The sequence below is a fragment of the Protopterus annectens genome, chromosome 5.part1 (genome assembly GCF_019279795.1).
Source record: "Protopterus annectens isolate FY-2018-M chromosome 5.part1, PAN1.0, whole genome shotgun sequence".
Taxonomy (NCBI): domain Eukaryota; kingdom Metazoa; phylum Chordata; order Ceratodontiformes; family Protopteridae; genus Protopterus; species Protopterus annectens.
In genome coordinates this window covers 436869118-436894812 of record NC_056736.1, presented here as the reverse complement: position 1 = coordinate 436894812, position 25695 = coordinate 436869118, and the positions used below count along the sequence as shown (strand labels likewise).

The following is a 25695-nucleotide window of genomic DNA, read 5'->3' as shown; positions in this document are numbered from 1 at the left end:
CACTATCCCATCCACAACAACAGGCTTAACAAAAGAAAATATAGCTGAATCATTTAACTCATTCTTTACTGACACTGTACTTGCCCTTACCCAAAACCAAACATTTACAAATACTACAAGTCCCCCCCCAAACCTAACAACAGCCCCACATTTAAGCTACAACCCACCTCAACCTCCTATATAAGAAAACTACTATCCCAACTAAAACCAACAACACTAGGAGCAGATTCCCTCCCCAATCAATTCTTAAAACTAGCAGCAAATGAAATAGCTAAAGCAGTCTCAATCCTAATAAACCGATCCATCTCAGAAGGTTTAGTACCCTTGATCTGGAAAACTGCCTATATCATACCCCTACACAAAGGGGGAAATTCTTATGACATGTCTAACTACAGACCAATAGCAATATTATCCCCACTTGCTAAAATATTAGAAAAATGTATTCACCATCAATTAATGACACATCTTATTGATCAAGAGCTCAGATCTTATACACAGCATGGGTTTCGGCCAGGACATAGAACAACCACCGCCCTGCTAGCATTCATAGATACCATTAACCACAACAGGAATAATGGTAAGCTTTCTTCAGCCCTCTTCCTAGACCTATCAAAGGCCAGGACATAGCACAACCACCGCCCTGCTAGCATTCATAGATACCATTAACCACAACAGGAATAATGGTAAGCTTTCTTCAGCCCTCTTCCTAGACCTATCAAAGGCCAGGACATAGGACAACCACCGCCCTGCTAGCATTCATAAATACCATTAACCACAACAGGAATAATGGTAAGCTTTCTTCAGCCCTCTTCCTAGACCTATCAAAGGCATTTGATATGGTTAACCATGAAAAACTAATCTCCCATCTAATAAACCTAGGATTAGATAACTTATCAGTCTCCTGGTTTAAAAACTACCTCAACAATAGACAACTGGCAGTACTATGGAATAATAACTTGTCTCCACTCTTACCTGTAACACTCGGAGTACCTCAGGGATCTATACTGGGCCCCCTGCTGTTCTCAATTTTTACAAATAATGTCCACTCAGTTGCAAAAAGTTCAAGCCTTATACAATACACAGATGATTCAACTATAATATGTAACGCCCCCACTTTACCAGACCTCCATAAAAAGACCCAGGATAACTTTCACTCAGTGGAAACATGGCTCACTGAGAATGGCTTGATACTCAACCCCAAAAATAACAAGCTCCTGCTATTTCATCCCTCAACTATAACTGCCTCCACCTGCACCTTTACTATCCACTCAAATAACGGTACACCCATATCACCTGAAGCCCAGACAAAACTACTAGGTATTACTATTGACAACAACCTCAAATTTGATGTACACATTAATCTGGCCATTAAAAATACTAACAAAAAGCTAGGTAGCCTCTACAAACATAAAGCATTCCTGACGCATAATGCTAGAACTACAACTGCACGTACACACCTTCTCTCAACACTACTGTATGCCTCACCCACCTTGATTAACTTATCCAAAACAGAAATCAATAAAATGACAACCTGCTATAATCAGATAGCCAAATTTGCCAACAACAGCTCCTACAGAACACATCACTGCCTAAACCTAAAGCAACTGGGCTGGCTTGAACTACCAAACTTACTTATTCATAGTCAGCTGGTTACTACTCACAAGCTACTCTATCAACAAAATATATCTCCTTCACTGGCTAACATTGTCCAGCAATATTCCTGTCCTAGGCAACTCCGCTCAACTGACAAATTACACTTAGCTGTTACTAGATCCAACAACCATGCTAGTGACTCCCTTTACTCTTCTTATGTGGCCAAAATCTGGAACTCCCTGCCTACATCCATATCCCTGATAACCTCCCTACCTACATTTAAAAAAGCTATCTACAACTACCTGAGCAACAAATGGCTATGTCCCTGTTCAACTCCAGACTAATACCTGATCCACTCCAGTACTGTTGTAACTATTCTCCTAAACTAGAGTCCTATCTGTTACCTGCATATAAATGTATACCACATCAGAGGTATGATGACTTACATGTAACAGTGTTAGTATGAACAATGTAAAACTGTTTATTGACTATTGTAAACTGTATCTGTCTGTAGTTTATACCTATAAGTGTGGATAACTAGATACCCTAATGGATCTAGATGAAATATGTACCCAAGTTTGTCTGTATGTTCTGTAAAATTGTCTGTGGAGCTTTTCTCCCCGGGCCTCCACTCAAAATGGACATGTATCCAGCTGGACTATCCCGGTTAACAAATGTAAAATAAAATAAATAAATATAATGCCTCCTGAGAGATCACAGCTTTTCCTTACCAGAAGAATCAAGGGCATGCTCTTCTTGAATTACCCTGACCGCCTTAAAGCACTCTCATTCCTTTCCATTTTCTACTGACTGTTGAGAGGAAATCTGTCTAGCTTACAGAGGCTCGAAAGATCCATTCCTATGTAATCCGCTAAACTTCCATACCACCCTAAACACTTGCTGAAGAGACCTAAACTACAGTGAATCATAAACAGGACCTGTTGGCAGTCTAGATATTTTTCACGGAGAATCGACTCCCCTTACAGGTAAAGCAGAGTAGTTGTATGACGCTTTTTAAGAATAACCTGGATAACTGCATAGACAGTTGTAAGTGAGCCCCTAGTCTGGTCCCTCTAGCCCTTATGGCATGGTGCCAAAACTAAGTCAGGATTTGGTATTAATTTATGTCTTGGTAAAATGGTGGAATTGTTGGTTAAGCTACAAATGATCTACTACATCAACAGCTTAGTATGAACCTTTGAACCTATGAATCTTTGTCATGGTTGTAAATATGGAACGTTATTGTCTCTGTTTTTTTCTGGATATAATATCATATAAATGCAGACATGAAGTATATTTAGTGGAATCACTGGAAATTTTTTACATATGTTAGTTTGAGTGCAGATTAATGGTTTGATTAGTCTAAAACAGCGATTCATTACTTTTCATTATATTTGCTGCCTGTGCTATTCTTTTGTTTGACATTTAAGAGAGTTGATACTATGCAGTTCACCTTCTCAACTTCAACGTTATTGTCTTCAGTGCAGTAAGTTGCATTAAGCTGTAGTGCTTTATACAACCTATATTTTTTATTTTTTTATGTGTGCATGTGATGTGAATTTCATAAACTATTTATCCTGTTTGTGTTACTTTGTGTTTTTTCTGTTTTAATTATATAAGTATTTGTAGAGCTGGATCATGTGATTCACTGTGTGCTATTTATTGACTGTAACTGTGATGTGTTTTTGTATAGCATTGAAGAGACCATCAGGGCAAAGGAATGGTCTGCTATTGCTCTTTCATATGGTAAGCAGAGTAAAACAGGGAGGGACCTAAAACTGCTGTTGCTGGATTCCTTTCTGTTTCATATGTGGTTGGTTCTGTGCACCTTTGGGATAAGTGCACCTTGTTGAAAGAGAGTATAAGTGGGTGTGTTTGTGTGCTTGTGTGTATTTATGTAAATGTAAGTATATATGTGTATATGTGTGTGTATGTATATATACATATATATAAACACACACACACATGCAAGTATACATACATGTGTGTATGTGTACACTAATGCAGCACAAGAAAAAAATGTGTGCGTATATTTATTTTGATAGAGTAGTTAGTAATAGCGCTGTGTTATCAAACTGCAGTTGTATAGTCTTTGGAACAAGACCTACTGGTGGTACACTGGAACATGCACTTAATATCCTTGGTTTCATGTGTGATCTGATGAAGTTTAATGTTCCCTCAGAAATTCAGAAGACACAGGGAATCGTGAATATCAGTAAAATGTTTTGTACTGTTAGAGGTTTATTTTGAATGTTATGGTTGTGCATTGCGTGATATTGATTTTTCTCTTATGTTTCACAGGGTGCTTTGCACTGCTGGTGTCAGTAGAACAGTCTGTGCGTTACGTGACAATGTTCGCCTCAGTCACCATAAGATGTGATTATACAACATCTGCACAGCAACAAGATGTTACAGTGAAATGGATGTTTAAGTCATTCTGTAAGGACCCTATTCTGGACTATTACTCTGCTGGTAAGTTTGACTGTAAAAGTAATGATGAAGACAGCTTTGATATTAAATGCTTTCTACTGACAAATGTACTAACAGCTGGCAGTTGAAAGTGTGTAGCAGTTTACCATGGCTAGCATACCACAAACTGAAGCTTTGTTACAGCTGATGGACTCAAGACACAGGATTTTTAGTATTTGTTTCACACTGTGTCTTTCTGAATTGTTTTATTACTGTGCTTATTTTGAGATACAGCTCTGCTCACAGTTTGAAAACAGAAATTGTCTAAATTAGCTCTTTGAATGGGCACGTCTTCCTTTTTTTCATTTAGTGGCCATTCATCTACCAGGAAACATAGTCCTCTTCTTATCTGGATTTCAAAGGAAGAGTCCGTGTAAAGTCTTTACCGTCTTACATCAGGTAGAAGATATTGATGGTGGATGTCTTTGTAACCCAAATCAATGCAAAGCTTCCAAGTCTATGGATATCATAGCAAAATGTGCTTATCAAGACAGTGACAGAGAAATGTGCTTGCAAACTGCCTTGCCATGACAGTGGAAAGGAAACCAATGTAGATTTTCTATTCTACTTTACAGAATAATGGAAGAGAGGTCACAACTGACTGTAACAGTCTTACAATGGTCATAATTATCCCTCCTATTTCATAATGTAGGTCAGCTGCTTCACCTCCATCTCAAGGGGGGTATTTACTACAGCTGCAGTGGTGGGACTTGTGTCTTTCCCACATATGCTTCACTTTGCATTATAGGGGCTGTATCTCTGATTCCAAATGTAAATTATTTTCCTCTACTAGTTAGTAAGGTCCTACAAAAACCTAGGAAACCACTCCTAGCAAATCCTCTTTGTTGAAATGATGTTCTAGTGACAATCCACTTCCTCTTCAAGTGGTGCTTTGTAAAGCTTTTGATCACCCTTGTCTATTCCTAGACAAGGACTCTCATATTCTTCTCCAAAATCTTTCATAAGTCTGTCTTCTGTAAGAACCTTTCCTAACTTCATTGCCCACGGCTAGAATATTTCTTGGTGTCCGTCATTTCAAGCCCCTTAAAATTATATATTTTAAGTGCGTTTTAGAAAGAACGACAAAGCCTACATTTGAGCCTATGCATTCCATTCCCTTGTAAGACTGTTCTTTTAGCACTTGCCTTAGCTAGTAGAGTAGTTTCTGGTACCTGAGTGTTCTGAGCTATGCACTGCTGTTCATATACATATGATAGTTCTGTGTACTGTCAGATGTTGCCGACTGTTTATTCTCCTCTTCATAACCTAAGCAGCTTGCAATTCCTAGAAGAAAGACTTTTGCGTACCTTCTAGAACTAATTAATTTAGGAAAGCTGGTCAACTTTTCTTCTGATTTTGCTTCCAACAGGTTGAACATTCCTACAGGAAAATAAACTATTTCAAATTAGATTGTCATTTGTGTTGGATTTTATTACAACTCAAGGAATACGCTTGCAAGGGATTTACCAAGAGGGGAACCGCTACCTGTGTTGATCTTTTGAGTGTGTTAATGGCAAGTATTTGTAAAGTAGCAGCTTTGCCCGGGTCCTCTTTTTTTATCCTGAAAGCCCAGAATCACGAAGACTGCAATCCAGAGACGAGAAGCGTGAAACAGGAAACGCCGAACTGCCGAAGTTTAACCAGACCAAGTAAACACGGCCAACATGGGAAATTATGCCCTTTCTCCACTGTAGTGCTGTCCTGGAGTTGGTATTTATAGTTAGGGGGTGAGGGTGGGGGGGTGAAACCCCCTATCTAGGTGTTTTTTGCATGGTGCCTTGAGTGTTTTTATTGTTTTGGGCGAGTGTTTACTTGCCATGTTTAAACTTCAATGGTTCGGTGTTTCCTGTTTTTGCGATTTTCATCTCTGGATTGTCATCTTCATGATTTTGGGCTTTTGGGATATAGAAGGTAACCCCGTAGCCCACATTGCACAAGTTAAATGAGCATTGCCTCCAGTATTTCTGCTGCAAGTGCAGTCTTTGCAACAATGGTTATCCAGCAGATGTTGGCTGAAGTCATTACCTGAACTTTGGATTCATAACATGGTGTTTTCTGCAGATATGACTGATAACTGTGACAAAATAACTAGACAGGTATGTGGAAGCTCACCACAGGAGTAGATAACTGAATCCTGCTGTTTTCACAGTTATCAGTTTCTTTCTTCATTCCTGTGTTACTTTTTAAAATTATTCTAGTATTGTGTGTTGCTGTGTCCTTAAATGCTTTTTCTTTAATAGTCATATATTAGTACTAGGCTAAGTGCCTTTGTGGGTCATTTTTAGGCCTAGCTAATTACCGTATGAGAGAATCAAACTCTGCACCTTGTGTCTATAAGGTAAACACCTTAACCATTATGCCTCCCACTGCAGTTTAATGGAGTATTGCAGTGGGGTGTCTGGTGATATGATCTTAACACTAAATTTAGAATGTTCACAGTTTAAAGGTTTCAGCATGCAATACACAAAAGCTGTTGAATTTACTGTGCTAATTGTTTTCATCAGGGTACCTTTGTAAAGCATGTTGCAGTCACCAGGATTAGTCTGGCATTCTGAGAGATGTTTTCTCTTCTTTTCTGCTCACTGGATACCAGAGACTGACCAATGACACTTGCCATTATTGTGGAAGAAGGGTAGGGGGTCTATATATCATTTCTGTCTTATGTAGAAATTTTACACTTCTTTTCTGGGGCTACCTCAGTCTGTTAGAATTTAATAATCCACGTCTTATGCTAATTTGCACAAATTCCAACCTGATTGCCTCACACCATGATTATCTGGAGTATATTCTGTAATAACTAAAATATGATGTTCAGGCCGGTAACTCATGCCGAAATTTAAAAACCTCATAACTATCACTGCTTAACAAATTATGAATAACAGCAGTGTAACAGAAACTGATTCAAGTAACTTACTAGCTGTCGTCAGGTTAATTGTACTATGTATGATTCTCATATACAGTGGATATAAAAAGTGTACACACCCCTGTTAAAATGCCAGGTTTTTGTGATATAAAAAAATGAGACCACAATAAATCATTTCAAAACTTTTCCCACTTTTAATGTGACCTATACCTTGTACAATTCAATTGAAAAACAAACAAATCTGTTAGGGGAAAAAATATAAAAAATAAAAAACATACAATAAGGTGGTTGCATAAATGTGCACACCCTTAAACTAATACTTTGTTGAAGCACCTTTTGATTTAACTACAGCATTCGGTCTTCTTGGGCAGGAGTCTGTCAGCATGGCACATCTTGACGTGGCAATATTTGCCAACTCTTCCTTGCAAAAGCGCTCCAAATCTGTCAGATTGTGAGGGCATCTCTTGTGCACAGCCCTCTTCAGGTCACCCCACAGATTTTCTATTGGATTTAGGTCTGGGCTCTGGCAGGGCCATTCCAAAACTTTAATTTTTCTTCTGGTGAAGCCATTCTTTTGGTGATTTGGGTGTATACATGGGGTAATTGTTGTGCTGAAAGGTGAAATTCCTCTTCATCTTCAGCTTTCTAGCAGACGACTGAAGGTTTTGGGCCAAAAGTGACTGGTATTTGGAACTGTTCATAATTCCCTTCACCTTGACTAAAGTCCCAGTTCCAGCTGAAGAAAAGCAACCCCAAAGCATAATACTGCCACCAGCATGCTTCACCGTGGGGATGGTGTTCTTTTGGTGATGCAAAGTGTTGTTTTTACGCCAAACGTACCTTTTGGAATTGTGGCCAAAAAGTTCAACCTTGGTGTATTGTTTTGCAAATTTTAGCCGGGGCTGGATGGTTTTCTGTGTGAGAAAAGGCTTCCATTTTTCAACCCTACCCCATAGCCCAGACATATGGAGAATACAGGAGATTGTCACATGTAGTACACAACCAGTACTTGCCAGAAATTCCTGCAGCTCCTTCAGTGTTGCTGTAGGTCTCTTGGCTGCCTCCCTGACCAGTTTTTGCCTTATCATTTCATCAATTTTGGAGGGACATCCAGTTCTTTGCAACATCACTGTTGTCCCATATTTTCTCCACTTTTTGATGACTGTCTTCACTGTGTTGCATGGTTTCTCCAATGCTGTGGAAATTTTTTTGTACCCTTCTGACTGATACCTTTCAACAATGAGATCCCTTTGATGCTTTGTAAGTTCTCTGCGAACCATGGCTTTTGCTGTAGCAGGCAACTGAGTAAATGTCAGGAAAATCCTTCTAGGACAGCTGAACTTTATATAGGGTTAATCAGAGTCTCTAACTGATGGCAGGTGTTTACCCAAGAAGACTGACTGCTGTAGTTAAATCAAAAGGTGGTTCAACAGAGTATTAGTTTAAGGGTGTGCACACTTATGCAACCAGCGTATTGTACATTTTTTATTTTTTTATATTTATTCCCCTTACAGATTTGTTTTTCAATTGAATTGTACAAGTTATAGGTCACATTAAAGGTGAGAAAAGTTTTGAACTGATTTTTTTGTGGTCTCATTTTTTTATATCACAAAAAACTGGCATTTTGACAGGGGTGTATACACTTTTTATATCCACTGCAAGTAATGATCACACCTAGTAGTTTCTATAGTGATTGACATGGCTAATAGACATCTGAAACAGTTGACATGAAACCACTTTTAGCACAAAGCACAGCTTCCTGTCAGAAACTTTATAATCATGCAAAGGATATGCTGTAAATGTAACATAAAACAGTGTTCCAAAGATTGGGTGTAATAATGGAAAATGCTTTAGAGAATTATTGTAGTGCATGTTTACTGCCAGTTTGTTTTAAATAAATTATCCTTTGCAGAGACCTAAAATGTACAAGTTGAGGAAGAACTTTAAGATAAATATGATTAATAGCTTGACATGAAGAAAAGTAAATAATCAGCCAGCCTTGGGGAGGTTTAAGCAGTGGTGTTTCTGTTATGAGCACCAAACATAAACCAGCACATTTTATTTTAAATATTCAGTTGTACATTCCTAGTTGAAGTAGTGGCAGTTATAGGATGCTCATACTGTAAAGTTGGTATCAGTAGCCCTTTTGCCAAGTGCCTGTCTTGTCTCAGAAGTAAGCAGGTTATTGCAGAGGTAAAAGGACTAAAAAAGAAAAAAGCATTTTATTCGCTGCCTTAATTTATGGAGAAGTGAATACAAGGCCAGGCCAAGCTGGGCATCTAAGTACTTGAAACTAGCAGTAGATCAAGTGATAACAGCTTGTAAACTGGTACTCAGCTTCCTGTCTTTTACCTGATTAATTGCAGGTAAGTGTACAGGATGATGTGACGTTAATGTTAATGGGAATGCCCACAGGACTCAGGCCAAAAGTATAGTTGTGCAGAATTGTTGTAACTGTTTCGGACATTAAAGTATGAGCAGTTAGAGGCTGAAATAACTATATCATATGCATGCAACAACTTAGTTTGTACATGATAGTTCAAAGACGATTGTATTGAAAAGCAAGGTGAAAGGCAGAGAACTTAAGAGGTATTTCCCCTCTTAAATAACTTGAAAATTGAACTATTGGCAATCTAGACAGTTTGAAGGAGGGAAGGGAGAACATACATTTACGTTTAGAAGTCATCATGACATGATTCCCGTTCAACAGCAAAAAACATACTTGTAAGTTCACCTTTCTCCAAGATTTCAGAGATGATTATTGAGTGAAAGTAAGCCATCAGTGGTCCTATGTCTCTTCTGAAAGCCATTTAGTTGGTCATCCAGCATAACAAAGGCTTACAAGAGAGTTGTTAATTGCATTGCAACACACTTGTTTTCCAAGACTTTAGTTAGGCCACTTAGATGGGAGATGGGCTTTTAGTTCACAAGATCGGTCCTGGAAGCTTGCTTAGGCGATGAAGTAAGTGCTGATTTCTGAATAGTAGTAGTAGTGATATTATAGTAATCCTATTTATTAAGTAGGTAGTCCCACTTGACACACAGTCCATTTTCAGAAATGATCCACAGTTAATATCTAGTTAAGTGACTTGCTCAATGCCACACAAGAGACAAATGGTGGATGAGGGAATCAAACCCTGTACCACAAGAGCTACAGTTCACAACCTTAACCTATGCATCACCTGCCAGGCTACTGGGAAGACTCCACAGTTAGGAAAGTGTAGATAATAAGGAGGAGAGGCACTAAAATAAATGCTATCCACGCCCAAAGAAATATCGTTAGAGCCTGCATGACTGTAGGCCGTGGCACCTTAAAAAGGGAGACATTGGTAAACTGGAAATCAAATGTGAAGTTGAAAATCATTTGTGCTGTCCTTTTGGCAAGATAAGGTATTGTCACACTGAAGGAACTAAAGAGTTAAGCAAAGTATCCAGAAAAAACATCAGCCATATGATTATTACTGAAGTTTAGGGTTTCCTCCCACATCCAAAACACATGCAGTAGGCGGATTGGACACTCTAAACTGGCCCTAGGTGTGAGTGTGTGTGTGCCTTCTGTGGAAGGTTGGGCGCCGGGCTGGCAACTCGACACCGTAAAACTCCACTGCCAATTATGAGCGGACAGATGATCTGCTGTGGCAACCCCTAACCGGGAAAAGCTGAAAGAAGAAGACTGAAATTTAGTCCTACAACCTATTTTTTTTTTCCCTTCTAAAATCCGTTCTTGCTGTTTAGTAAGAAAGTCTCTGTGCCTCATGAAAGAGACCTTAGCCTACTTTGTCAGTTTTTTTTTTTTTCACGCAATTTTCTAATGACGCATATGTTTAGGAAATCACCTTGGGCTGTTAGTGGATTGGTTTAGCTTCCAAGTTGTCTCTTTGTTACTAAAAGCTGAAGTTGTTCAACTTGTTTGCTTGCTGTTAATCTCTCCTGACTTTATATGAATAGTGTTTCCTCTGTAGTAGGATAAGTATATTTTCTAACTGCAGAAAGCAGAGCAGCTGCAGCTGTACTATGAATATAGTTAAAGGGCTTTGGCCGCAGTTGTACAACGTGTCAAGTTTTTGCATGCTGAGCCAAGCATCAAGGAAGGAGTATTTTGTCCTAATGGTGCTAACACTAAAGCAGTAGGTACTTCATGGGCCACTGCTGTGAAAAAAAAAATATCTGAAGTATTACAAGTAGAAAGTGAAAAAATATCTGTAGTTACCATGCTGTCTTTAAAGCCATTTCCCATGCAGTGCACCAGGCTGCGTACGAGATGCAATAAAGCTGCTGGCAGACTTACCAGTCTTTAAAGTAAATTAAATACATTTCATGAAAGCAGAAAAGGCAGGTAAAACGTTGAGAAGCGTCACAGAGTCACCTATCAAATATGCAACAGCTGTAGAAGAGGTGCGTGCAGGATTGTGCAAACCCCATTTTTGCTGAAGGCAGTATACTAATTGCAGCAAACTCTGCACATTGTAACACTGAGTTTTGCAAGCCCTGACTTTGGCAAACTTGTATTGCAGTAAAAGATGATGTGCAAATTTCCATCTTACTTATTAAAACATCCCTAAAATTGATCCCCTGGTAATATGTTGGTAGCATTCCACAAAAAACAAAATCCAAACTGGCCTTTTTAACATTTTAAGACTAAAACAAAAATATGTACATTTTGTGAGCATGTGGAACACAGTTCACACACCTCTTGTAACTCATCTTTATGCCCGGTGTGTTGATGACAGAATTTCAGGCCAGAGTGGCATGGCATCCTCAGTGAATGGAAACACGAAAAGAACAGTTAAAGAATGAACACTCTGAAGTAACAAATATTTAATGAATACATTTAATTGTTCATTGAATATTTGCTAATTCAGGATGTCTGTTCTGTGGCTCTCTTTTTCTTTCATGCATTTTAATTTTCTCTTATACTGACATCCCAGCACACAAGGTCAGCAGTAACACAAAACTAAGAAAAATAAAAACATACTCATTTCCTGTGTAAAGGTGTCTTATCCCTTAGCATAGGGAAGCAGGTGGGCTTTTGATTTTTAGAAGCCTAGCCATACATTTCCATGACATTTTTAGCCCTTGTATTTTAAGTACGAATAATCCAGAGATGAGTAGAACATTTACATGTTAACCCAGTCCATGGGGGGACTAGGGTTTAAACCTGGGGTGAATTTGCAGTTACCTATCAATTTGTCCAGATTACATTTGAATAATGCAAGAGAAGTACTTTTGCTGTTCATAGCATTAATCGTAGCATTTATACAAACTTAACTCTTTAAGATTTAGTAAACCGTAAGTGAAAGCTGGGAAAGGAAAACTTCTACCTTGGAGACTGCCGCTAAGTCACACCCTTCGCAGAGACACAGCTGGAAAAGTAAAACCTTTGGATGTGGTGGCACTGTTTTCTTAAAGTTATATTTTTACTTGAAATCATTATTTTACAGGACTATAGAACCAGAGCAGCCACAAGCCACCAGAAAACTGTGTGATTGCACATGATCTTAAATGCAAGCAGTATGTTGCTGGAAGCTAACAAGTTAAACATGCTGGCATTGCCTTGAGTAAAATATTAACATAATTATTTAAAAAGTATAATAGTGGCTATGTAAAGCAAGCTTATATAGGATTATTTTGGCTAAAAATGTGATTAATAGATCACTGTGTATAAGACACAAAGAATGGATGGAAAGGGGTCCATTGACTTGACTGAACTGTAACATTCAAGTTTAATATTCCATAAAATGAGTACATCAAAGACCATATTAACCATAAATGCAACACACACATTCTGCTTCAACTGTAAGCATTTTTAAAAGACAAAATTAACAAATTGCAGAAATATTTGTCCTGTCTCATTGGAGACACTGCAGAAGTATTTGTTGCAGCTAATAAGGGAGACTGCAATAGTGTAACATTGAAGGAAAGTGTGTGATAAATGACTTACCTTGACTCCACTATGATAGTTTCAGACATAAACTCAAGTAATAGGCTTTATTTGTGCAGTTTGGAAGCAACAGTGTCAGTGTAGGGTATAGCCATAATGAAAAAAAAATAAAAATTAACCGTCAGATTAACAGAAGGTCATCTAAAATTTGTTACAATACAACACGATTCAGTATTCGGCTTTTTTCACCCATACATATTCTTTACTCTATCCTAGCTCAGCAGTAATTTCTTATTGCTTTCTGTTCTAGCCATCACGCTTAGTACACAGCTCCTGCCATTCTCTGTGGCCCGTCACTTTGATTTGGACGTCTCACAGGGTTGCAAGCTGGCTCACAGATAGAACCCACGATGTGAAAGTAACAGACTCCAAGTCAGACTGCTGACCAGTCACAAGTGAAGTCCCTCAAGGTTCAGTCATGGGTCCTTTCCTATTTGGTATCTACTTCTGTGAAGTCCAGGCCAACACAAAGGGACTCTGGCTGACAAAGTTTGCAGACGATTACAAGTTGGGAGCTGTTATTAACTCCCAAAGTGATGTTGACATCCTACAGAAAGGCCTCACTGAGACCAACGACTGGTGTCAGAACCATGGCCTTAAGCTCAGTGCCAAAAAATGTTGTCATCCCCTTTGGAAAAAACCCGGTTCCCATGAATTACCACATTGATGGTAGTCCAGTGAACACAGAAGATGTTATAAGAGATCTGGAAACACAGGTTGACGGGAACCTCTCTTTTGACCACCACATTGCCACTGTGGTCAGAACGTCCTATGTGGCACATCTCATTACTAAAGGTTTTGCATCCAGGAAGAAAGAGGTCATTGTCTTTCTCTACTCTTCCCTCATTAGGCCAATCATCGAGTACAATGCCCCATTTGGCATGTACCTCACTAGACACCTGCAACAACTGGAGAGGCCGCAAAAGTACCTCACAAAGAGGATCCTAGGCCTTAAACATTTGTCCTATATGGACAGACTCAAAAAACTCAAACTATTCTCTGTCTCGTATCGCCTACTTAGAGGCGATCTCTGCTTGACTTACGAAGCCATATCTGACCCAGCTCTGTTAGAAATGCTACATCTAAAGAAATCCCAATCCATCCGCACCACACACTCCAGAGACCTCAACCTCATTACCACAATCAACAGAACAAGCTGAAAGGGAGAGTTTCATAACCTAGAGACTGCCCATGCTATGGAATAGACTCCCCAAACAGAGTACCTCACTGGCCCTCTTCAAGAGAAAATTTGATGAGTGGATGGGAAATAGAAAATTCACCCTGGGATCACTCCAGTAGCTCTACTCGACAGAGGCACTGGGAACTAAAATCAGGTAGCAGGATGCCAGGGTAATCCTATAGGCTAGGCTTGTAGAGCCTCCAGAGCCATTAGCCTAGTACACACCCATGAGCCTGTGAACATAGGCTTATAACTGAACTGGGAGCTGTAGAAAAAGGGACACTGACTTTACAGTAGATGCAGCTACTGGTTTCTTCACAGATATTGTAGCAGGAAATAGCCTTCTGGGGGCGGGGGCATTGCTTCACTCCCCAACCGTATCCCCAGTTTCCACCCACCCCCCTTTCATACATGTATATTCCCCCGTCCTTTCCTGCATCCTCTATTCTATTCAGAACCATCCGCAGACACAGCTAGCAACAATTGCATTTCCAGATGTTCTTCATATTTCACTGTTGCAGTCATCACATTTGGGTTATCTGTCTGCAGGTAGCCCTCAGCCAGCCCGAATACCAGAGTCCTCAGATTTCTGCATTGGATGCTGTCGCTTCTTCCATGACGTCAGGTTGTCAGGGGTATAAAACATGCAGCCGATGCCATTACATCAGTCTTTCTTGCCGTGCAGTGCCCGAAGCAGAAGCAGTTCGCAAGTGCCGGTCGGCTAACTCTTGAAATTTTCGTTTACGAGTCTCAGACCCAAAGTCTTCAAAAAAAATAAGTACCCCATTGGGGATCCTTTTTTCTTGCTCTAACCGATAGAGATTTTCATTCTTACTGTGTCACCTGTTTAGGCCCAGACCAAGACGTCCCTCACTGTCAGTTTTGTGCCTTGTTCAACGCCCAAACTATTCATCATCGGGCTATTTTTGTAGCCAAATACTTTCGTTCTCGATCTCTGTACCCCGAAATGGCTTTGTTAAGCCATCTGACTACCGATCCTCAGAAAAATTGTAAGGATAAAGACAGAGACAGACCGCATAGGTCCAAAACTGCCAACGATGCTTCCATTAAGCTAGTCACTAGTCCGCCGGTACTCATTGGGGCGCTTTTGCAGCCCCTGATACCCGCTACTACAGATTCACAGGCCTCTACTGAGACCCATTCGGAGTCCGGTATGCCACGCGATGCTTCTTCGACTATGAAACCTGCGGATGTCTCTACTTTGGATGGGTCCGGAGCCACTGTGCAGGCACCGGCTTCTGAGGGTGTATTCAGGCCTACAGACTTTCATGTTAAACTGATGGCATAGTTTCCAACTAGAAGTACCGAATTCCTCTGGCATAAACCTCGCAATATGCCTAGAAAGCCAACGACCAAACCGCAGATTCAGGCCCATATGCCTCAAAAACAAATGCTTAGAATGGCTGAAGACCTTATTACCTTAATTAGGGGAAGCCAGCCTTCCCCCTCTAAGAGACCTAAAACAGATTTTCTTTCTGATTCTTCTGATCAGGTATCTGATATCTCTGCTCCTTCTGATTACCAGGATTTGCCCTTATCTACTTATGAAGATTCTGATGCAGAGGATTCCATTCTCTCTGCTTAGATTCCAGAAGATTTTTCTTTTGGTGAAACCTTTCATACCTTTAGGGAGCATTTCCGCTGGGAAAGCCAGGACTATTCTGAGTCCAAAAAGAGACTGAGGGAATTCTTACTCCTGCCGCAACACAGGCCTCTAGCTATCCCTCCTGTTCTGGCTGTTGTAGATGATGTTTTCTTGGAATCTAGCCTTACCCCAGACACTTTACCTCCAGCTCCCAGAAAACCTGACTGGTACTACAGAGTACCTGACTCTCACAAGTTCCTCTTCAAGAATCCTACTGCGGATCCAGAGGCCATTTCTCAAGGACCAAAAGGCATTAAGGCTACTTCTGCCAAAAATCCTACCCCTTCTGATAGGAGATTCTAGAGCCTTAGACAGATGGGGTAAGAAGGTACACACCTCTGCTACTTTCGCCATTAGGGCTTTAAATTGACAGTTTTATATGTTAAAGTATCAGCTGCATATTATGGGACTACTTAAACAAAAAATGATGTTTATTCCTGACTGTGCTGAACACAAAGACTTGCAAGATTTAATGCATTCTGCAGAACAAGTTGGTAAACATACTTTGCAATGTGGTTTTGATGCTTTAGAAGCATCTTGCAGGGCTGCCGTCACTGGGTCTGTACTTAGAAGGAATGCTTGGCTTAAGGAACAAAACTTGCTAGATCATGTTAAAGATAAATTACTGGATGCACCCTTAAACCAAGACTGTCTTTTTGGCAACAAAGCAGAAGAAGTCCTGAAAAGGATGGAGGAAAAAGCTAAATCTATGCAAACTGTTAAAGATTTCCTACAGGTACAGCCTCCCAGATTCAGTAGGCATTGTCCTTCAAAGAACTGGTTCTTTCCAGTCCCTTCCAGGCCTTCTCAGTCCAAACCCAGGAACAGCAGACCGCCAAGACTTCAGTCTCAGGCTACGCACAGATCTAAGCAGTGGGGAACTCCCACTTCCAAAGCAGGGAGTAGTAAGCTACCCCCTATAGAAAAATGGCACAATGACTTAACCTTTAACCCTTGCTACTTTCTCCCTTAGGAGGAAAGCTCGCCCTGCATGCAAAAAACTGGGACCTCATTACCCAGGGCAAATAGGTTTTGAACATAGTTTCCCGAGGATACAGATTCCACTTCCACACACTACCAACCCCAAATGGTTGGCCAGACCTCCCCCCAAATCAATGGGTGGTGGCCCAACAGCAGTTTCTCTCTCTTCTCAGTATCAGCGCTATATAACCTGTCCCAGCAGAACTAAGGGGACAATGTTTTTATTCAAGACTTTTTCTGGTACCCAGAAAAGAAAACTCCTGATATCCTATTCTGTACCAATACCTTTGTGGTGGTTCCAAAATTCAAAATGCTAACTCCTCAACAGCTTCTTCTTATGCTAGCCAAGGATGCCTGGCTGGCAACTCTAGACTTAAGCTTACCCGCACATCCCAATAAGAGAATCCTGCAGACAATACCTACGTTTCAGGGTGGGCTCCATGCACTTTCAGTTCTCTCAACTTCCCTTTGGCTTATCTACTGCGCCCAGGGTGTTCACAAAGTGTCTAGCTCCAGCCATTGCATTTTGCAAGCAGAGAAGTATTCAGATTTACCCATACTTGGACGATTATCTGATTCAGGCAGAAATCCAGGATTTGCTATTACAACACCTGGCATTTGTAAAGAAACTTCTAACCTCACTGGGGTACACCATCAATGAAAAGAAATCTCACCTAGTACCCTGCCACCAGATTGTATTCCTGGGAGCAAGCTTAAACACAACTTCCCAGATGGCATTCCTCACTCCGGAGAAACAAGTTTATTTGACAACCTACTTCAAACTATTGGCCACAAAAACCCAGCTGTCTGCAAGGAAAATACTGCAGGCTCTGTGGTTAATCGCCTCTTGCATTCTGCTAATTCCATATGTAAGACTGCATATGAGGAAACTCCAATGGTATCTAAAAAGTCTATGGTGTCAACATTCTCAGGACCCGGAAACAATGATTCCTACCATTCCTTGTCTAAAAACAGTTCCTTTGGTGGGCAGAAGCCTGATACCACAACAAGGGACTCCCTTTCACTCTACCCCCTGCTGCCCACACCCTAACAACAGACGCATCAGACTATGCATGGGGGGCTCACATGGCAGGGCAGTGCATTCAGGGCAAATGAAACCCGAGACAGATGCACCTGCATATCAATCAAAAAGAAATGTTGGCTGTATAGAATGCTGTGACAGCCTCCAAAGACCTTATTCTTCCAGGGCAACTATTGGTAAAGACAGACAACACCACAGTTATGTGGTACATAAACAAGCAGGGGGGACCCCACTCCTACCCTCTCTGCAGACTAGCCATGGCTCTGTGGAGCACAGCCATGAGCTACCAAGTGCACCTACAAGTTCAATTCCTGCCAGGCAAACTAAATTAACTGGCAGACAACTTAAGCAGAAATCTCATGGACCCACACGAATGGAAACTATTACCCAAAATATTCAACCTCTTGAGGAACAAATGGGGGACTCCAGAGGTGGACCTGTTTGCCTCCCCTCAGAACTACCAATTGAACAAATTCTGCACCAGAACTCCCCACAGTCAAGCTTGGAAAGTGGATGCCCTGTTCTTTACCTGGGAAAGCATATTGGTTTATGCCTTTCCCCCTCTGCCTCTCCTCTTGAAGGTTCTACTAAAGATCAAACAGGACAAGCCAAGGACAATACTGATTGCACCAGACTGGCCACACCAGCACTAGTACCCCCTCTTGCACAGTCTGACACTGCTACAACCATGGCACCTGCCTCAGACCCCTTCCCTGCTGTCCCAGCAGGCGGGCCAGATTCTGCACCCTCAGCTTCAAACCCTGAACCTTGCAGCCTGGCTAATTTCATGAGCTCTCCTCTAGCATCCCTCAGTAAGCAGGTACTGGATGTCATTCTGGAAGCAAGGAGGCCTAGTACCAGAAAATCCTATGCTGAAAAGTGGAAAAGATACTGTTCCAGGAGCCAGGCTCAGGGGATGGGCACTACAGTGCCCAGCTTACCTCATATTCTACAGTACTTAACAGAAATGCTCCACAAGGGCCTATCCTTCTCGTCAATTAAGATAAGATTCATGCCTCTGCCATTTCAGCCCATTATAATACTGAACCACCCCCCTTCTCTCACCTCTTGCTAAAACAATTCTGTAGAGGGGCCAAAAATTTAAGACCCCCAAGGAGAGATCCCACTTTAGCCTGGGACCTTAACTTTGCATTGGAAAAGCTCACTCTTCCCCCACTTTGAGCCAGCTGCAACAGCAGAGTTGAAATTCTTTTCTTGGAAAACAGCCTTACTTCTAGCCATCACTTCAGCAAGAAGAGTGGCTGAATTACAGACCCTTATGGCAGTGGAACCCTTCAGTATCTTCCATGCGGACAGGGTTTCCCTCAAGACTAATCCTTCCTTTATGCTCAAGGTGGTGTCTAGTGTGGCCCTAAACCAGTCCATTCATTTGCCTACTTTTTCCCTAATCCACAAAACAAAGAGGAATGGATACTGCACTCTCTGGACGTGCACAGACAACTTAGATTCTATTTGGACAGGACTAAGCCTCTCAGAAAATCTGACCAGCTGCTAGTTGGCTTTGCTGCAGGGGCAGAGGGGAAGGCCATTTCAAAGCAAACCATTTCCAAATGGATAGCCCATTGCATTCATTTCTGCTTCAAGCACCATGGAAAAACCTACCCCACAGGGGATAAGATCACATTCCACCAGGGCTGTATCTACCTCTACGGCATTTCTCAGAGGAGTCCCTACCAGGGACATCCTGGAAGCTGCTACCTGGAGCTCTGTACATACCTTCACCAAGCATTACCAAATGCCTATCTTTTCTAAATCCAGAGCTGGATTTTCACAGCAGTCTTGCAGGGCTTAATAGCTGGCTGTAATGCTCTTTGACTACCTCCTCTCTTCCTTAGCTTTGGGAATCAACCCAAATGTGATGACTGCAACAGTTAAAAATGAAGAACATAGTACAGTCGTGTACACTTACCATAAATATAAATGTTCGAGTGTATTCACTATTGCAGTCCTGGTTACCCTCCCTCCAGCTCCGTGACTTCTCTTGCCTCTACCTTTCCTTCTTGTTTGGTATATATATTTTTTATGTGTATTTGCTTTTTGATGGGGGTGTACCATACCATATAATTGCTTCCTATTGTGGGGGCAAGAAAAACTGATGTAATGGCGTCAGCTGCATGTTTTATACCCCCGATGAGCTGACGTCATGGAAGATGGCAGCATCTGATGCAGAAATCCGAAGACTCTGGTATTCAGGCGGGCTGAGGGCTACCTGCAGGCACATAACCCAAGTGTGATAACTGCAACAGTGAATACACTCGAACATTTACATTTATGGTAAGTGTACACAACTGTACTTTACCTTTTCAATCCCATCCACAGCCAAGCCTAGCAGCAGTTATCTCCACAAACTAAATCCGCTAGTCCTTTTTTATACTGTCCACCCATTGTTATATACATCTACTTCGCTTTGCAATTTCTGCCTCATCTCTCACATATACTTACTAACATCAACACTCCTTTTTCCTCCCTTCCATTTCACTCCATTAATTTTCATAATAATGCTAGCTTATTTTCTGTCTACAATACTACATATTTACCTAGCTTACCTCACTTCCTGTGTTAGCCCTTTCAGAGACTGTCTGTTCACTAACTCCCCTGTAAATACTACAGTGCTAAGACCACCACTTCATCTTAGTATCTCATCTGGTTCAGTACGAAAGAGTTACACCTCTGCAACTTCAAGTACTTACCAGTTCATACAAAATCAACAAGATTTATTTATTTTATTTATTTTTTACATTTGTTAACCGGGTTAGTCCGCCTGGGTCAAGAGAGCCCCTTTTCAGTGGAGACCCGAGGAGAAAAGCTCCAGCAAAGTAATTAAAAAATAAGAAAAAAAAACTAACAGTTCAAGTTGTAAGATACCCAACAGTACAAAAACAGAGAGAAATATACAATGCGAATATATACAAGGCAAAAATACAGTATTTTGAGAATGCAGTAGCAATATGTTTGAGAATTTTGGTTAGCATTAAGTTATTTACAAGGAATGTAGCAATGCCTAAAATAAAAAAATTCAAAGTAACATCATGACATAGTACAACAAAGATACATTTAATAGCATAGGTATTAACTGCAGAGAGAGTAATATGTGTAGACAGTTTAGGTAGATAAACTGTGAGAAGAAAAATGCATTAGGTAATTTCCTGACAATTACAGATCCATGCATGTTGAAAATTAATTTTTAGTTGCTTTTTAAATTCACCACTTTTGGTAGACTTCTAGAAGTCTTTATATTAACAGACGAAAAGCGCTTTACACTTGGACTTGTTGATTCTTGTTTTTTGGCTTCTTTTGGACTTTTTTCCATCACAACATTGGTTTTTAAAGGACATTGATTTTATTAAATACTTGTTTGTGGACGCCGGCATTTTTCCTGAGCCGTTTTTCTTGTTTTTCACATCAGTTTTTTGTTCTTGGTGGTTGCATACTGTATTAAGGTAGAGTGGGGACAGGAGACATGGAGGTTATTTATAAATATATTAAAAAGTAGGGGGTCCAGGATAGAACCCCGGGGAACCCAAGTCTTAACAAGATGGAAAGGGGAGAAGGATGTTTGGAATCCGATAGACTGATATCTGTCTGAGAGGTAGCTGTTAAACCAGGAAGTAGTGGAGGTAGAGAGTTGTAGGCTGGAAAGTTTGTTTGGGAGGATGGAATGGGAAATGGTATCAAATGCTTTGGATAGGTTGAGGAACAGAGCTGATATGAGTTTATCATCATCTCTGGCTTGAACAGTGTTGTGTGTGAAAGATAGGAGGGCAGTGCTAGTGCTGTGCGAGGGATGAAAACCATGCTGTGTGGGTGTAATTAGGTTTGCCTGTAAGAGATGGTTTAGTGTTTGTGTAGGTATACATTTTTCCAGTATCTTGGATAAGGGGGAATAATATGACAATAGGCCCGTAATGTGAGGGTACTGTAGCATTTCCTCCCTTATGGAGGGGTATTATGAAGAATTTTTTTCCAGATATCTGGTACTATAATTGCTTGGATGGAGCTACTGATAAGTATAGATACAGGGTATGCTATGGATTCGGCTGCATGTTTGAGAAATAATGGAGGGAGTTTTTCGGCTGATTGGGAGCAGGACTTGTGTTAAGAAGTGATCTGATGAAGGAAGTTTCTACGGGTGCTAGGGAGAATGAGGAAGAGATGAGGTAGGAGGTGGAGTCTTAATATCAAGAGTTTCTGGTTTAGTAAGCTTATTTATTGTTTCGATGAAAAAATTGTGAAGGAGGGTTGCAGGTTTCATTAGAAGGTTTGTTAGTGAAGGGGTTTGATGAAGATGAATTCCGTGGAGATAGTAATTTGTTTATTGAGTTCCAGAATGTCCTTGGGTTAGAATGTGGGTTCCTCAGAGATTTTTGAAAAACCGGACCAGGCCAGCTTCCAAAAGAAAATCAGGAATACCAAGCCCAGTCACTTCCAGGTCAGTGTGTCACAGTGTCTTCCTAGTAACTAGAAATATTGTGCTACTAATCTAGTACAGTCTGATGAAAAGAACAACAACTTCTGCAGGGAAAAACAATACAAGTGTGGGTTGCAGGTACATATGTAAACCTTTTTCAAGAGAAAGAAAGTAGTTTTAAGTAATTGACCTAGGAGTTCAATAGGAAGAGAAAAATTGGGGGGGACCAGTAGCGTACACGTTTACAGTAAAATGCTATAGCAAAATGTCTTCTGTTTTGAGGACAGATTAAATACAACTGTAACATATAGTTTAGCTGAAAGTACTTTAGTGTTCCAGCGACACAGGGTCTCACAGTGCAGGGCAGATGTCCTTCAAGGATGCATCTGCAGTCATAGCAAATGGGTTGTCCTGTCGTCAGGCAGCCCTTCGGTCGGCCGGATTCCAAAGTCTGGGTCTGGCCTCGGCTGGTGTCGCACTTCACCCGACGTCATCTCTGCTGGTCTTCGGGTATAAAGGCATCAGCCGACGCCATTTTCCTCAGTCTTTCTTGCCGTGGCGCAAGCAGAAGTTGTTCGCAAGTGCCGGTCGGTCAGATCCAGAGATTACTACTACCGAATACTACTTCGAAGACTTCTAAAAGCTAAGTACCCGTTGGGGACTCTTTCTTGCCTCAGCCGATGTCAGAAAAAGTAAATAACTGTTTAACTTGTGGGAAACAAATACCTCATAAAGATTTCCACTCTTACTGCTTACCTTGTTTAGGCCCAGACCACGACGTAGCAGCCTGTTTAGCCTGTGCTTCCTTCAACCGACGAACGCTTAGGCGTCGGTCGGAGTTCGCTGAACAGTTTTTCGGCTCAGATTTTGCGTACATTATGCCGTCGGATCCTCCGACATCTCAAATTGTTAAAAAACGCAAAGAAAAAGACCGACACTCGCGGTCCACGGTTTCGGCCGAAACCACGGTTAAGCAAACCGCGAGTGTCTCGGTTTCGGCCGAAACCGAGCAAACGGGTCAATCTTCAGCCGAATCCATGACTACTTCCGAGGCCCCTGCTACCCTAGTTGAATCGGCCTCTGAAGTTTTGCCTACTACTGTGGTTCCTTTAGAATTATCGGACACCATCCCTTTGGATGTCTCTACCCCAGCACGTGGTGCTGCTAGGCCTCCTGCAGCCATGTCTATTAAGGCCTTTGCCAGGGCTAAAGCAGCCAAAACTACTAAATCAGTGCCTGTTAAGCCCCCCTCACACAGGCCCAGTTCCAGTTCTCAAATGCTTACTCTGGCAGAGGATCTCATCTCTTTAATAAGGGGATCCCGATCTCACCCAGACAGGGCCTCTCAGCCTCCTGAAAAGAGACCTAGAGCAGAGCCCCCAGAACCAGTGTCCTCAGATGATTCTTCTAATGACTCAGACATTACAGACCAACCAGAGGCTCCTTTGTCTACTTATGAAGATTCCGATGCTGAGGAATCTATTCCATCTGCCTCTCCACCAGAGGAATTTTCCTTTGGAGAAACATTGCATGCCCTGAGAGAGCAATTCCAATGGCAGGGACAAGATTTCTCAGATTCAAGAAAAAGGCTTAGGACCTTGCTACACTTACCACAACATAGGCCCTTAGCTATACCTCCAGTTCTTCCTGTTGTGGATGATGCATTTAATGATGTTTGCACTGCTCCTGATACTTTACCTCCAGCCCCTGCCAAACCCGATAGGTTTTACAGGGTACCGGACACTCATCACCACCTATACAAGGCCCCACTCGCAGATCCTGAGACTATCTCCCAGGGGCCTAAGGCAGTAGCTTCGACCTCAGCAAAAAACCCTCTCCCTTCTGAAAGGGAATCCAGGTCCTTAGAGAGATGGGGTAAGAAAGTTTACACCTCTGCTACCCTCTCAGCTAGAGCTTTGAACTGTCAGTTTCATATGATCCAATACCAAGAGTTTATGCTTGATCAGTTAACTAAGAAACTGTCCTCTGATGATCCTTTAGATAAGAAATATGTTCTAGAAATGGTGAATAACATTCAGCAGGTTAGTAACCATTCTTTAAAATGTGGCTATGATGCACTGGAGGCTTCATTTAGATCAGCCATGACTGGCACAGTTATAAGAAGGCATGCATGGTTGAAAGAACAGGTCTTGCGGATCATGTTAAAGCAAAGCTGTTAGATGCTCCTATGGATAAGGCCAGTCTATTTGGTTCTCCTGCCCAGCAAGTAATGAAGAAAATGGAAGAGAAGGCAAAATCTGTACAAATAGTTAAAGATTTCTTACAGGTTCAGCCCCCAAGGTTTAGCAGGAACTGGCCCTCCAAAAATTGGTCCTTTCCAGACTCCTCTAAATCTCAGAGAGGCAGGAATAGACGTTCCAGAGGCAGAAATCAATCCAGAGGAGGTGCCTACAGAGGACGCCAGTGGCAAGGCAACAACCACCGAGGCACAGACACAACCACTGCCACTGCAACAGGACAATCACAGTGACTTGGCTCTGACACCGCCTACCAGGGAACAGATAGCAGCACCCTTAGGTGGAAAGTTAGCCTTATTTTCAAAAAATTGGCACTATATCACAAAAGACAAGTGGATTTTGCAGACTATAGACCAAGGCTACAGGTTTCATTTCCACACCTTACCAGTAAAAGAGGAATGCCAAACCTACCTCCAAATCAGAAAACAGAAGCTCTAAAACAGATAGCTCAATTAACAGAAATGAGAGCTGTGGAAAGAGTACCATCAACAGAGCAGGGCAAAGGATTCTACTCCAGACTCTTCCTAGTACCAAGAAAAGAGAAAAGTTGGAGACCTATTCTCGACCTGTCCGCCTTAAACACATTCATCATTGTTCCAAAATTCAAAATGCTGACCTTGCAGCAACTTCTTCCCATGCTGGGCAAGGAGTGTTGGCTGGTAACTCTAGATCTCAAGGAGGCATACCTGCACGTCCCCATACGACCAAATTGCAGAAGATACCTCAGATTTCTTGCAGGATCAGAGCATTATCAATTCTCAGCATTGCCCTTTGGCTTATCTACTGCGCCCAGAGTATTCACAAAATGCCTGGCATCAGTAATCGCTCATTGCAGGCTACAGGGAATCCAAATTTATCCTTACCTAGATGACTGCCTGATACAAGCGGACAACAAAAGCAAGTTGACAAAAGACTTACAAAGAGTCATTTGCTTACTACAAGCCCTGGGATACACAGTCAATTTAAAAAAATCAAGACTAATACCATCCCAAACAAGAACGTTCTTGGGTGCAGAATTGGACACAGTAAAGCAGATGGCATTCCTAACTGCAGAAAATCAAGAACAACTCCCTCTTTACTTCTTGGCATTAACAAAGCAGAACAAACTAACAGCAAGGAAAGTACTGCAGGCCTTGGGCTTCATGGCATCATGCATAATCCTGGTCCCCCATGCCAGACTGCATATGAGAAAACTTCAGTGGTACCTAAAGAATTTATGGTCTCAACACAGGCACAGCTTAGAAACCGAAATTCCACTAATCCCATGCCTGAA

The 25695-nt window shown here is 41.4% G+C and overlaps 1 protein-coding gene across 2 annotated transcripts in view; it reads left to right on the top strand.

Moving 5' to 3' along the window:
• Positions 1-25695, top strand: part of ILDR1 (immunoglobulin like domain containing receptor 1) — an 821920-nt gene that overhangs the window by 395635 nt on the left and 400590 nt on the right. For both annotated transcript variants that reach the window (XM_044073087.1, XM_044073086.1), the window contains exon 2: positions 3895-4065. In XM_044073087.1, coding sequence (XP_043929022.1) covers positions 3895-4065 — 171 coding nt within the window. The remainder of the gene's footprint in view (positions 1-3894; positions 4066-25695) is intronic.